Source organism: Polypterus senegalus, chromosome 1 (assembly GCF_016835505.1).
Source record: "Polypterus senegalus isolate Bchr_013 chromosome 1, ASM1683550v1, whole genome shotgun sequence".
Taxonomy (NCBI): Eukaryota; Metazoa; Chordata; class Cladistia; order Polypteriformes; family Polypteridae; genus Polypterus; species Polypterus senegalus.
The window spans coordinates 205,036,411-205,052,039 of record NC_053154.1 but is presented as its reverse complement, the minus strand read 5'-3'; the positions used below and the strand labels follow the sequence as shown (position 1 = coordinate 205,052,039).

Genomic DNA, 15,629 nt, shown 5'->3' with positions numbered 1-15,629 from the left:
CGATTCGCCATCAATAAATGTTTTGGTAAAGCCATACTCAGTGTAATCCTCCTTCCATTTTATAATTTTTCCGCCACTAGCCATGATTAAATGAACGGTAAAAAAGTAAGAGCGAAGCGAGGGTGACTTATTCAGGCAGGCAGGTGACGGCTCAGTAGTTTGAATTTGGAAATAAGTGGGTTCTATTTAGTCGCCAGAAATATCTTTGTTAGGAATGGAAGTTGAATTTAGTCTTTAAATTTCTATGGTAAAGAAAAAGTTATGCAATGATGACTAAATTTAACTATATAAAGTCAAAACTTTTATATATAAAGTCATTCCCGAATATATAAAGTCAAAACTTGATTATATAAAGTCACTGTAGGAATAAATAAAGCCAAAACATGAATATATAAAGTCAGCGTCGGAATATATAAAGTCAAAACTTGAATATATAAAGTCAACGCTGGAATATATAAAGTCAAAACTTGAATATATAAAGTCATTCCGAAATATATAAAGGCGGCGTTGGAATATTTCTGAATATATAAAGTCAGCGCTGGGATATATAAAGTCAAAACTTCAATATATAAAGTCAGCATCGGAATACACAAAGTCAGCGCTGTAATATCCATCCGTTTCCCAACCCGTTGAATCCGACCACAGGGTCACAGGGATCTGCTGGAGCCAATCCCAGCCAACACTGGACACAAGGCAGGAACCAATCCTGGGCAGGGCACATGCATCATTTTCAAAACATTAACCGAACAGTGTTTTTTAAATTTATTTTTCTGAATACATTTTTGTTAACTTAGTTCAGTTCAGAGTCGTTTCAATCAATAGATTTTGACTTTCACTTTATATATTCAGGAGTGAGTTTACATACTCCGATGTTGACTTTATATAATCAGGAATGACTTTATAAATTCCGACGCTGACTTTATATACAGTATTCAGGTTTTGACTTTATATATTCCAGCACTGACTTTATATATTCAAGTTTTGACTTTATATATTCCAGCGCTGACTTTATATATTCAAGTTTTCACTTTATATATTCCAGCGATGACTTTATACATTCAAGTTTTGACTTTATATATTCCAGCGCTGACTTTATATATTCAAGTTTTGACTTTATATATTCAAGTTTTAACATTATATATTCTAACGCCAACTTTATATATTCATAAAATCAATGTATTTGCCTGTTTGGCACCCCATATTATATGTGTGTTTGTATATACATATATATATGCCAGCAACACTCATGACAAAACAATTACATTGACAATCATGTTACGTTATTTTTAAAATGTTTCCTTTTCTTTTTCATAACTTCTTTAACACACTACTTCTCCTCTGCGAAGCGCGGGTATTTTGCTAGTAATAATATAAAATGAATAATAATAATGCAATACTGTATATACCTTCAAAATATGTCTTTTGTGTAGTATACTGTATCTTTGAATGGGAAAACTGCTTAGGTGTACGATAATTTACCTAATACTATTCAGCATAACTGTTTGTCTCAAAAACAATTCTTTGGATTATGTCATGATAAAGAAATAACTTCAGGTTAGTAAGTGGATCATGGCTGTCAACAATCATTTTAATTTGTGGCTGTCCTATAGAATCAAAACGAGGTGAAGCTGGTTTATTTGAAGCAGGGTCAACAGAAACCCAAACATGAGTGTCACCTTCAGATTCATCAGAATCACATTCGGTTTCACTGTCCGTTTCAATTTCAACGACTAATGACAGATTTACTTCATTATCACTGCTGATGAGAGACTCCTCAACATCACTGCTTGTATCATTGTCAAGTGTGTGAAACACCTGGGCTGCTGAGAAATGCTTCCTACGAGATGCAGTGAGGGTAGGAGAAGACACATCCCCACCAGTTCCTGTATAACGTTCAGGCCTGATGCTTATGTAAGACAAGCAGTTACCGTTGCCCAACTAATGCTTGGGACTGATGCTGTTAGCAATTTTATAGCCCGAGTAATCCTTGGGTCTAACGCTTACACGAGACGCACCTACACAGTTGCCAAAATGACACTTGGAATTAACACTTGTTTTCACAGCACGAGTGATGCTCAAATCTAATGCCAAAAGGTTAAGTTTAGTACATTTACAGGCAAATTGTAAATTCATTCTTTCTTGTGATAGTAGGTATATCACAAGAGAGGAGATAAAATGAAAGGTACTCCAACACATATCAGTGATAGAATAGACCATAGCTTTGTTTGGAATGCTGTACAGCACCATAAAGGTTTGCCTCATTATGATGGCTTGTGCAGTACTGAACAGCATAATGCAGAAACATGGCCGGCCTAACTCCATCAATGAAATGGCAATTCAAAGCTGTTTGGATGCTGTATGTTGAATGGAAAGAGATTAGTATTACAACATTAGCAATTACTTAACTTTATTTATTCACAGTTCAATAACAATGTTTTTAATATCTTGCAGTTCTGTGCATATAGCCTGTGTGAATTCATACTGTGTACTGGCGGCGGTCTGGGCACTGCATGATGGTACATTGTTATTGCTGTTTCCACTCAGCTGGTGCTACTCATTTTGGTTTTTTTTTTTTGGTTTTTTATTTGTGATTCAGAGATACCATCAAAAAGAATGTTTTCTGATTTTCCACCAGCAAAGGGGCCACTCAGGAACACATGCAAAATTTTTATATTGATTAAATCATAAATACACATGCATATGACATTTTTACCTTTCCAGCATAGGCAAAATTTTACTCTGAAATCTAAACAAAGCGTCATACACGAGGCCCCTGATAATTACATTTGGTCTTGATCTGGAACACTGCTGGGTCAACTTTACTAAGATTTTTGTCAACATAGGAACTAACCAGTGAATTCCAGATATAATCTTCATATATACGAAAGAAATTCAAATCTCTGAAGGTACTGTATAATAGTAATGAATCCTAATCAATGCACCACTCCCAGTAATGGTGGGTTGCAGTGACTGCATAGTTTTATTCCAAATAATTTTCAATTAAGCAGACTTTCTTTAGAAAAAAAAATGTCATTTCTCAGTTTTGACTTTTATTGTGTTAATCACAAATTTTCTTTCATTAACTTTTTTGACATCACAATGGATTTGGGAGCAAGCAGCCAACCTGTATAAACCCAGAAAATCATAATTTAATCCAGTTGATGTTTATTATGATGTTTCTCTTCAATTTATTCTCTTGTTTAAGAAATGTAAGTATAAATAGGTTTTCCTGATTTTTCTTGGCAATATATTGCTTTCTTTTCTATGTTGAAATGCAGGTAGACAGTTTAGTTTAGTGGTTAAGGCTTTGAACTTCAAACCCTAAGACAGTGGTTCAAATCCTGCTACTGACACTGCATAACCTTGAGCAACTCACTTGACCTGCCTGTGCTCCAATAGAAATAGAAAAAAAAGTATCATAAATGTTGTAAGTTGCCTTATAATATTCATATTCATTATGATAGAATTACAGTTTAAGAAATATGGCAAAATACAAAAAAAAGAAAATCAATATGTAGTAAAAGGGAACTAATATTTATCCTTAAAAATGCCCATATAGAATTCTGAGAGACTGAACTAGTCTCATAAGCCTATTGTTTCAAATAATTTTTAAAGAGTACTAAATAATAAGTACTTGATGCCCAATTCACTTGTCTATTATATATGCCTGCTAAGTTCTTGGATGTCCTGAATAACAGATATACATTGCTTTGCTGTTTTTTGTCATTGGCAACCATGTCAAAAGCATTACCTGCTGCAATAAATTTTTGGTGACAGTTGGTTAAAACTGATACTTGAGAAGTAAACAGTGTCTGAACTTCCCATTTTTATGATGGAACTTAAGCTGAGCAAGACTGCACAGTAAGTTAGTACACAGGGCATTCAATCATCTCCATCACCCAGTAATCCATAAGCTCCCTAATGCCTTACTTCAACGGGAGAAAGTAAAGGCTACTTATTCTAATAAGTTTAAGGATGTGCCTCAAGTATGAAACTTGTATGCCCAGCAACAGGGGATGCACAAACCATTGTGTTTTTTCATGCCGTCTCAAGCCCGGATAAATGGTTAAGGTTACGTCAGTAAGGCCATCTGGTATAAAATTTTGCAGACAACAATACAGATTTCCATAGCAGATCGGTGGAGTTCCAGGATAACAACGACCGCCACCAGTACTGTTAGCCAACAGGGTGCTAGCAGAGATTGGGCTACTGTTGGCCAAAGAAGGAGAAGAAGAGGGGAGAGATGTATCAGCAGACGGGAGGAGGGGAGGAAGGTAAAGAGAATAGAACTGAGGGTAGGAACTTTGAATGCTGACAGTATGCCTGGTAAGTGGAGAGAGTTAGCTGATGTGATGGAGAGAAGGAAGGTTAATATATTGTGTGTGCAAGAGACTACATGGAAGGGGAGTAAGGCCAGGTGGATTGGAGGTGGATTCAAATTGTTCTATCATGGTGTGGGTGGGAGCAGAAATGAGGTGGGGGTTATTCTGGAGGAACGGTATGTCAAGAGTGTTTTGGAGGTGAAATGAGTGTCAGACAGTGCTGGGCAGTATGAGCAAAATTCTATATCACAGTTTTTTTCAAAATTGTACCGGTTTCACAGTATTCGATGGTATTTTTTTCCCCATGCATGAGTTAACCACATTTTCCACTGCAATTACTGCAATAGACTGGCTAAGAATAACCTATTCCACTGTCATGAGAATTGTACATACTCTCTCTTCTGTTTCTTTTTCCAGTTTCTTTGTGGTGGCGGCCTGCGCCACCACCACCTACTCAAAGCATCATGATGCACCAACATTGATGGACTGAAAGCCAGAAGTCTACGTGACCATCATCATCAGGTCCTTCCATGAAAACCCTAAATACAAAGAGGACTGTTTGACCGACTGTTTGCAGTTTACCGTATATCAAACTGGCTCATTCGCCTTGTGATCGTCTTTTCCGATACACCATATAGATCTGTAATCTGTCGTACTTTTAAACCGCATAACAGAAGGTGTTCTATTGACTCAGATGGAATGTCAAAGGATGGACGTCCAGAGCAGGGAACTGCGTCACCTGAACTGGAGTGTAGTAGAGTCCGTTCCACTTGTTCTTCGATAATTTCAAAAATAGTTTCATCTATATCGGAGTCTAAAAGGGCCGCCAACATTGTAATTTCTTCCGATAAATCTTCAATTCTCTCTCTGAAATACGTAATATCTTCGGCAGAATCCATTTCATCGGCAGTAGTAAGCATTTTTCTAATTAATTCTTGTGCTATCGATTCACCAATCAGTAACTAGAGGGCGTGTTAGAGCCCACCCTCTCAACTTTGACGAGTGAAAGTGACAGTTTTATTTCAAGCCGTATTTCATGACGGTTTGCAGGAATGTTAAGGACAAAATGAAATAAATAAATAAGCAACGAAAAACACAATTCGTGACACATTATTTATGCTCTCATTTCATGATACATTTATTTATTAAGGCTTCACTTCATGATACATTTATTTATTTATGCTCACATTTCACAGTACTTTTATTTATTTACGCATTTATTTATTTATTTATTTAATTTTGTCCGAAATATTCCGCCATAGACAGAGAGGTGATTATGAGGCTGGAAATTGAAGATGTGATGATGAATGTTGTTAGTGCATATGCTCAGCAAGTTGGGTGTGTGATGGATGAAAAAGAAGATTTCTGGAGTGTTTTGGATGAAGTGATGGACACTGCACCCAAGGGATAGAGAGTGCTGATTGGAGTGGATTTCAATGAACATGTTGGTGAAGGGAACAGAGGAGATGAGTAGGTATGGTGTCAAGGAGAGGAATTAAGAAGGTTTAGATGACAGCAGATTTTGCAAAAAGGAATGACATGACTGTGGTGAATATTTATTTTAAGAAGACGGAGGAACATAGGGTTACATAAAAGAGTGGAGGAAGATGCACTCAGGTAGATTACATCCTAGGCAGGAGGGTCAATCTGAGGTAGATTGAACACTGCAAAGTTGTGACACGGGAAAGTGTAGTTAGGCAGCATAGGATGGTGGTCTGTAGTATAACATTGGAGATCAAGAAGAGGAGGAGAGTGAGGAGAGAGCCAAGGTTCAAATGGTGGAATTTGAAAAAGGAAGTCTGTAAGGTTGAGTTCAGGGAGGAGGTAAGACAGGCACTGGGTGGCAGTGAAGAATTACCAGACAGCTGGGCAACTACAGCAGAAGGGTGACAGCAAGAAGGATGCTTGGTGTGACATCTGGACAAAGGAAGGAGGAAAAGGAAACATAGTGGTGTAATGGGGGAAAGAAAGGAGAGTATACAGAGGAAGAGGATGACAATGAAGAAGTGGGATAGTCAGAGAAAAGCAGATAGTAGACTAGATTACAAGGAGATATGGCGTAAGTTGAAAAGAGAGGTGGCGAATGCTAAAGAAAAGACCTATGTATGAAAGGTTGGACACTAAGAAGGGAGAAAATGACCTGTACTGATTGGCTAGACAGAGGGACTGAGCTGGGAAAGATGTGCAGCAGGTTAGCGTGATTAAGGATAAAGATGGGAATGTACTCACAAGCAAGTAGGGTGTGTTGAGTAGATGGAAAGAGTACTGTGAGAGGCTGATGAATGAAGAGAATGAGAGACAGGGAGAAGCTTGGATGATTTGGTGATAATGAATCAGGAAGTACAACGAGTTAGCAAGGGGAAAGAAAGGACAGCTATGAAAAGGATGAAGAAAGGAAAGGCCACTGGTCCAGATGACATACCTGTGAACGCATGGAAGTGTTTAGGAGAGATGAGAGTGGAGTTTTTAACCAAAATGTTTAATGTAATCTTGGAAAGTGAGAGGATGCCTGAGAAGTGGAGAAGAAGTGAATTGGTACCGATTTATAAAAATAATGGAGATGTGCAGAGCTGTACTAACTACAGGGGGATAAAGTTGATGAGCCACAGCATGAAGTTATGGGAAAGAGTAGTGAAAGATAGGTTAAGAAGGGAGGTGATGATTAATGAGCAGCAGTATGGTTTCATGCTAGGAAAGAGAACAATGTTTGCTCTGAGGGGGTTGATGAAGAACTATAGAGAAGGCCAGAAGAAGTTGCATTGCGTCTCTGTGGACCTGGAGAAAGCATATGACAGGGTGCCTTGGGAGGACTTGTGGTATTCTATAAGAAAGTCGGGAGTGGCAGAGAAGTATGTTAAGAGTTGTACAGGATATGTACGTTTGAAGTGTGACAGTGGTGACGGCTGAGGTAGAAGTAACAGATACATTCAACATGGAGGTGGTGTTACATAAGGGATTGGCTCTGAGCTCTTTCTTATTTGCAATGGTGATGACAGGTTGACAGACAAGATTACACGGGAGTCCCATGGACTATGATGTTTGCTTATGACATTGTGATCTGTGACGAGTGTAGGGAGCAGGTTGAGGAGACCCTGGAGAGGTGGAGATGTGCTGTAAAGGTCAGTATGAACATGACATGAGGAATGAAGGTTAGTATGAACATGACAGAATACATGTGTGTAAATGAGAGGGAGGTTAGTGGAATGGTTAGGATGCAAGGAGTATAGCTGGCAAAGGAGGATGAGTTTAAATACTTGGAATCAACAGCACAGAGTAACGGAGATTGTGGAAGAGAGGTGAAAAAGAGAATGCAGGCAGGGAGGAGAAGAGTGTCAGGAGTAGTTTGTGACAGATGGGTATCAGTGAGAGTAAAAAAGAAAGTCTACAGGACGGTAGCGAGACCAGCTGGGTTATATGCGTTGGAGAAAGTGGCACTGACCAAAAAACAGGAGACAGAGCTGGAGGTGGCAGAGTTAAAGATGCTAAGGTTTGCACTGGGTGTGATGAGGATGGATAGGATTAGGAACGAGTACATTAGAGGATCAGCTCAGGTTGGATCGTTTTTTAGACAAAGTCAGAAAAGCGAGATTGCTTTGGTTTGGACATTTGCTGAGGAGTGATGCTGGGTATGTTGGGAAAATGATGCTAATGATAGAGCTGCCAGGCTAAAGGAAAAGAGGAACACCCAAGAGAAGGTTTACAGATGTGCTGAGAGAGGACATGCAGGTGATGGGGGTAACAAAGCAAGATGTAGGACAGGAAGATATCGAAAAAGATTATCCACTGTGGGAGCAGCCAAAAGAAGAAGAAGAAGATGTTGATGGTTTCTTTTTCTTGGCATGCCGTTTACAAATGCAATTTAATTTATAATTTGTATATATGCCTCTTTAAATAAGTATATTTTATTGTAATTCAATTGGAAACATGTAATGATGTATGATGTAAAAAACATTTTTGCATTGTTCATTTATTGTAAAAAAATTAATAATAATAATTATAATAATAATTGTATTATTTATTACTAGTGCTACTGCTCGATGAGGCCATATCCCCAATAACCTATCAATACCACTGACTAATAAAATGCTTAGGGGGAACACTGAATTATCTATCTAAAATCAAAACCAGAATGTTTGTGCTTTTTAATGTTGGAAACTCATTTATTAACAAACATACATCCTGTCCTTTATAACATGTATATCATAAGATACCAACAAATTAAAACGTTTTACTGTCTTTATCCAGCACTTGTAAGAGGAACAAAGCTTACTGATATAAAACAAGAGATACAGTGAGATAAAAAAGGGAGAAAAGGTTAAATTAATAAATACAAAAGATAGCATTTTGGCTTTGGGGAAAAAACATATTTAGCACATATTGTGTAGAGCTCTCCTTTGCTACTAAAAGAAACACATCCAAGACGCAGTCACTCCTGCTTTAGCCAAGTATACATATCAGGTACACTTGCAAAGGCAAAAACCATAAAAAACTCCCGCATGCATAAAGAAAAAAATATCTATACTATAACCTGCACATCACAAAAGACATGGTCCAGTACATATAATTAGTTACATAAAGTTTCCCTCAGGTGTATGAAAGCCAGATGAGACAAAAATATCCCAGGCACACAGCTACCCAGGAACCTGAATGAGCAACAGTCTTTCCAATGCACATAACATTAATTCAGTAATTGAAACATGTAATAATATCAAATATCTCATCATCCCCATTTACACCCAAGCACCCCCATTTTTTTATCAGTTAGTTACTGTGTATTGTTTGCAATAAATGGCAAACAAATATTTTAATACTGTGTTTTACGGAGAACAGAGATAAAGTTTCCAGACACCATTGGCTTCAATGGGAACTAGAGCTGAACATACAGCAAACAGTATCAAAACGCCCAAGAAAATAAATCTTAATTTACTCATGTCACATAATCCATGTATCAGCTATACTGTAGTTTTGAACAACCTAATGCTTTTTCAATTGTGATGTTACAGTATACTACTCTAGACTATACTTGTCTATTTTGTATCTTATTACTGTTACAATTTTATCATTTGTGCTAAGCAAAGCTACCTTTAAAAAAAAAAACTCCACAAACAGACTCCGACTGTTTGTCAGTTAAAGAATCTTTGGAAGACAGAACATATTTGTGACTTTAGAAAGCAATACCATCTGCTTGACATTAGCATGTGCCCCCAAGTATAGATTTCCTCTAGAGACTCTGGTTTCGTGACGAGACTTTGGTTTCCTACCACAGTCACAGACACACTTTTAGGATGATCCAAGATGTAAAGAAGTGATCCTGAATATTCTTTGCATAATGCAGACATGCATGTTAGTAACGTTTCTAAACAATGTGGCTTAACTCATACATAACGTTTATGGTATAATCAATTCTGAAATCTGGACACTTATATCTACAACTATAAGCTGTTGCAACCACAAAGATAAAATGCATAACCTCATAGGAAAATAATGAAGTCAACCCAGGTTGTGCTATGAAAATACAACGTAAATGGTAGCTCATGCACGCTCACTAATTACTGCATACTGTCAATGCATAGAAGTCTTCTGTTACATTTCACATTATACATAACAATTGTGATGTTTTTGAAATCTCATTCAGTAAACAATTATTTTTACAATACTGTTTTACAAAATTTAAGTTTGCAGATTTGAAGCCATTTTTCACTATATACCCATTAAGATCTTAAGATTGTCACAGAAAACTGAGTTTTTGTTGTGTCACAAGTACTCAATAATCCAACTTGTAAATACTTAATTGTATAAGGCACAAAGATTGTGTATGTGCATTTATACTGGATAACATGGAAAAAAATTCAAAATGCATCACATAAAAATAATTCAGGAAAGGAGGCTCATATAAATCTTTGCACACTTATTACACCCATTTCCAATAGTAGCTTTTAGTTCACTTTAACTTGCACTACTACTTAATTATCACAATGTAAAGCTCACTTTTAAAAATGAAAAAAATCAAACCCTCAATATAATAAAAATGCACATCTCTTACATAATAAAACCTTCTCTTTAATAAATGTGCTGAAAGACCTACTTATTAAAACTAATTTCAATATCTCCACATTGATCATCTATACTCAGCTATATTTGCTATGCAAGTATACTTTCAAGACACTTCCCTATCAAACAATGCATTAGAATCAAATACTGAGCAAATTATAGTTATTGCATTTTTCCCAAAAGATCAAGTCATACTAACAAAGTCAACTGGACTTTTTTAGGAAATGATTCTTCTATGTCATTTTATTTAGAACTTGGCCTTCTGTTAAAAAACACTCCAGTGTACACTATAACGATATGGAAAGTGAAATACTTATTAATCCATTCATCTATTTTCAAATCTGCTTGTCCAGTCTAGAGTTGCGGTGTGCAGGAGCATACATTGGTAATGTAGAGCAAATGGTAGAAACCAACAGTGCTTGTTGCACCTCTCCAACTCAAGGTATACTGCCAGACACAGGTGTGGTTTAGTGGTTACAGGGTTTAAATGATCATGTGACACTGAACAAAATTTGTCACTGACATGTGAACTAATTGTTAGTGTGTAAACATTTGTACTACAGTTCATAATTGTAAAACATTTTGAGGAAGTGGTCACAACAAAAACACCCTATTTAATTTCATGTGTGTATTACATGTGTGTATTATGTACACTCTTGGGCAGCTAAATATACAGCATGCTATCAAAATGTTTTACATAAAATGTATGGCAGATTTTGGTAACACCCCAGGGGATTCAAATCTGAGATTAGTTATCAGAGGGCTACATTGTTAATCTGATACTGTTCTAAAACACAGGGACTGGTCAATAGACACAAACTTAATTATTAAACTGTTGGCAATTTGAAGGCGATGTCAGAGAATGGGTTTACAAGATATAAAGTGAACTTTTCAAATGTGTAATCCTAGCTTTTCGTGATGGGGCAAATTAATGGAAAACAGAATCAAGAATGTAATAAAACAATGTAGCATCAGTAAAAAAAAATAAATCTGAATATTGATAAATGTCAAATTTGTTCAAGGAGTTTGATGTAGTCACTGGCATATGTTAAAAGTAAATGATAAGTAGAAAAGAATAAAAATCAGTGGTGATTTGGGAACAATGCGTGAACTACTCATTTTCCTCAAATTAATTGCTGGGGGTTTCCTTTGTGACCTGCCATAAATGGAATAAATTAAAAAGTAAGATTTATTGGACAGCCAATCAGAACATAGCCGCGTGACAAGTTCAGTATCCTTTAGGTACTGTCCCACACTTCAGTCAAATGTCTTGAAGACTGCGTGCCTGCTTTCAGGTAGCACTGGGCTGCAGACCCCGATGCACATACTGGCGGAGAGACGGATCAGAGCGTAGACTTCAAAACGATTAAAGATGCAGGAGCCCCGGACTGATAACCTAAGGCCCTAAGGCTGGCTGCCTGCCTGTCCGTTTCTCCTACCTCCTTTACCCCCTTCCCTCATAGCGGCGCCATTGCTTTACCTCCTCTAGTTCATCCTTGGCATCGAGGCTAGTGGAGACGAGTAGTCGGCCTTGGCTCTTTCCTTTCGGTGGCGGGGGTTCCATGGTGTGACCCCTGTAGTCGCTGGCGCTTCTAAGTTACTCTGTGGTGGGGGGAGGCGCTACCTTTGATGACTCCCCCCGTCGCCTTGTGTTTACCAACCCGCTTGCTCCGTAAATGCAGTCACAAACTCTGTTTTTAAGCTACGCCCCCCACTTTCTGAATCCTAGCCAGAACAAGGTCTGAACTTAATAGCTAATACACTCGACAAAGTTGGGCGACACTTTTCTCTGTTAGATACCCCTAAGAGTCTGCAGGGTAAAAGTCGGCTTACCCACAGACAACAAGCACACCTTCCGGAAGGCATGCATAGTACAGGAAGCAGTTGGGCGGAACTCAACCTTCGCCCGCTACGCGAATGAAAACATTGACCAATGAAACGCGACAAACTGATTGTGAGACGGAAAAGAAAGCCAATCGTGCTGCACACCAGGTAATAATAGACGTCTACTTCAACCACTAGGAAATGACATAGAAAACCAGTATTAAAAGCCATCTTTAATAAGAAGGCGGCTTTTAGCTTAAACGCTCCTTGAAGAAATATTCAAGGTAGGTGTGGTTTAATTTGAAAATATGTCAAGAACGTTCCGCGAGGTCAGGTGTCAGACGTTATGCGCTTTTATGTGGAAGGTGATTACTTTATATCTGTTTTCATTAAAGTTTTGCAGAATTTGTTGTTTGCCTGGTCAAAGCTATTTAAATATTTACTGTAGCAAACGTTTAAACTATTTTTGACTATTATTATAGCAAGTTACGTTGAGATGAAAGATGAAAAAGTGGGGTTATTACTGAAGTAAATGTAACAGCTTACATTTAAAATATCAATTAACGCATTTTAAAGTGTTAGGAGTGAGATGAATTTGTATTTGAGGAAAGACTTGACCGATGGCAAATATGTCACGTTGCGTGGTGTAACGGCGTTTGTAAAAATGAATGCGTTATATACGTTAAATATATCGGTTATAAGACTACACGGTGCGGCTTAGGCTCGTTTTAAAGCCTGAATGCGTATGATTTTGGTAATTATCAAGCTTTGAGCTATACTACAATACACATAGCTTTTCTGACAAGATGAATACCAGTTAGTTGCCCCATCCATGGTTTGTTTTCACTTTGCCTTCCACACTGCCGATATTAACTCCTGCTCCCCGCAGCTCTGAAAATTGGAATAAGCGAGTTCAATGAATAGATCAGTGTTGGTATAATAAGAATGTCCCACCGTAAAATGGGGCGGGGGATTCTCGAAACACAGCGTTAGCGTAGTATTCTACTCGACCCGCTGCATTTTATTTGTCGGTGCGTTTACGAAAATTACGATTTGAAGGTCTCTCGATACAGTACAGCCATCCGTAAAGGCGTTGGCAAAGATATGTAAAGATTGTCGAAGAAAACCTCATCTTCTCAATGTGTTGTATGTCTCCTTTTTGGTAATATGAATTTAAAAAAGTCAACACAATTACATGCGTGAACAGCTGCAGTGTAGTATTATCTACCTGAGTGTCACGCGTTTGTGTTACACGTCTGAACCTGTGTAACATAAGATAAAGACGTGGCTTGTCATGCCACACATGCTGTTTGAGGTCACTGCATAGAAAGCGCTCATAAGGAGATAACGTTAGACACATCTGTCTACGAGCCTATGAAGAAACTAACAGATTGCGAGTATCGTTCAGTCTTTAAGCAGATGTTAAAGGAAATCCATCAGAGGTTAAATGTTCTGTATAATAATAATACATTTTATTTATATAGCACCTTTCCCATGCTTAAGGCGCTTCACAGAGTCTCATAAAGAAACAGCAGGTATATGTAACAATGGATACAGATGTTTCCTGAACAGAACACTAAAACAGATACATACAGGATATACAAAGGCATTAAATAGAAAAAAGGACAATAATTAAAGCCTAGTAAATAACATAATTTGTGATATAACACACACACACAAATTATACTGAGCATCTGGTCAGAGAGTAAGACCGAAAGAGGAGGCAGAATGTCAGGTTATGTTAAAAGCCTTTCTGAACAGATGAGTTTTAAGTTGTTTTTTAAAAGAATGAATGGAGTCCGCTGATCTAATTAATTTAGGCAGGTCATTCAAAAGAGTGGGTGATATACAGGTAAAGGCTCCATCACCCATAGAGTGCAGGTTAGAATGGGGTACAAGAAGATTTCCAGAATTCAAGGACCTTAGTGGGCGAACAGGAGCATAGTGATGGAGAAGGTCACTGATGTAGTCTGGTGCAAGGCCATCTAAAGATTTATAGGGTAAAAGTAGAATTTTTATATTCAGTTCTATAAGGCACGGGGAGCCAGTGGATGCCAAAACAGGATGGGTGTTTTGTGTTACTGGTCCTTTGTTAGGACTCTTGCAGCAGAGTTTTGAATCGGCTGGAGCTGTGTTATAAGATTAGAAACGGCAATTGCCAGTAGACAGTTAAAAATAATTTTTGTGGGATGTGATAAAAGCACAGACAAGTTTTTCAGCATCAGAAAAGTATACATACAATTCTAAACAAATGGACACCATTTGCATGTGAATTAAATGTTTCACGCATATTTGTTAGACTCCTTTACCCAAAGTAAAAACTGTTGTTCAAAGTCTATGAAAAGTACGGACAAGTTTCTCAGCATTAAAAATGTAGAGGAATGAGCAAACACTGGATATGTTACAGAGGTGAAAGTAGGAAAGTTTCTTAATATGGTTTATGTGGGCAGAATAGGAAAGGGAGGAATCAAAGATGACACAAAGATTCCTTGCATTAGAAGAGGGTCTGATGAGGTCACTGGTCAAGAGTAACTGAAAAGAAGCTCATTTTCTGAACTAAAAATCTGTCACTGAAACTGCAGTTTTCCAAAAAGCAGTCTACAAATAGATGGGCCCTAGCATTTTATTTTTTGTTTGAGTATATGGATGTGCTGCAATGACAACACATCCAGCAAGAGTTTCAAAAAACCGACAGATCCAGGATCATGCCAAATCGTCAGCAATTACATCCGGCTAAACGAGTACAGTAATCCCTCCTCGATCGCGGGGGTTGCGTTCCAGAACCCCCCGCGATAGGTGAAAATCCGCAAAGTAGAAACCGTATGTTTGTATGGTTATTTTTATATATTTTAAGCCCTTAGAAACTCTCCCACACTGTTTATAAATATTCTCCGCACAGTTATACAGTAAATCCTTGTTTATCGCGGTTAATCTGCTCCAGACAGATAAATGAATTTCCACGAAGTAGGATTCTTTATTTATAAATCTAATATTTTCGCAGTTAGATCATTGAAAACCTGTTTATGATCTTCTAAATACATTTTTTAACATTATTAGATCCCTCTAGACATGAAATAACACCCTTTAGTCAAAAGTTTACACTGTGCTCCATGACAAGTCAGAGATGACCGTTCTTTCTCACAATGAAAAGAATGCAAACAAATCTTCCTCTTCAAAGTGCGTGTCAGGAGCAGAGAATGTCAGAGAGAGAGAAAAAAGTAAACAATCAAAAATCAATAGGGCTGTTGGGCTTTTATGTATGCGATGCACTGCGACAAAGCGGCCGCAATGAAGGGATCAATGTGAAGGTAGTCTTTTCAGCGTTTTTTAGAGGAGCGTCTGTATCTTCTAAGCAAACGGCCCCTCTGCTCACACCCCCTCCGTCAGGAGCAGAGAATGTCCGAGAGAGACAGAGAAAAGCAAACAATCAAA

General features: G+C 37.8%; 1 protein-coding gene across 1 annotated transcript in view; it reads right to left on the bottom strand.

The window, feature by feature from the left end:
* The window catches only part of ints3 (integrator complex subunit 3), a 165,526-nt gene extending 153,275 nt beyond the window's left edge, over nucleotides 1-12,251 (bottom strand). Inside the window, exon 1 of the mRNA XM_039767729.1 lies at nucleotides 11,854-12,251. Coding sequence (XP_039623663.1) covers nucleotides 11,854-11,937 — 84 coding nt within the window. The 5' untranslated portion in view covers nucleotides 11,938-12,251. The remainder of the gene's footprint in view (nucleotides 1-11,853) is intronic.
* Nucleotides 12,252-15,629: the final 3,378 nt, after the last annotated feature.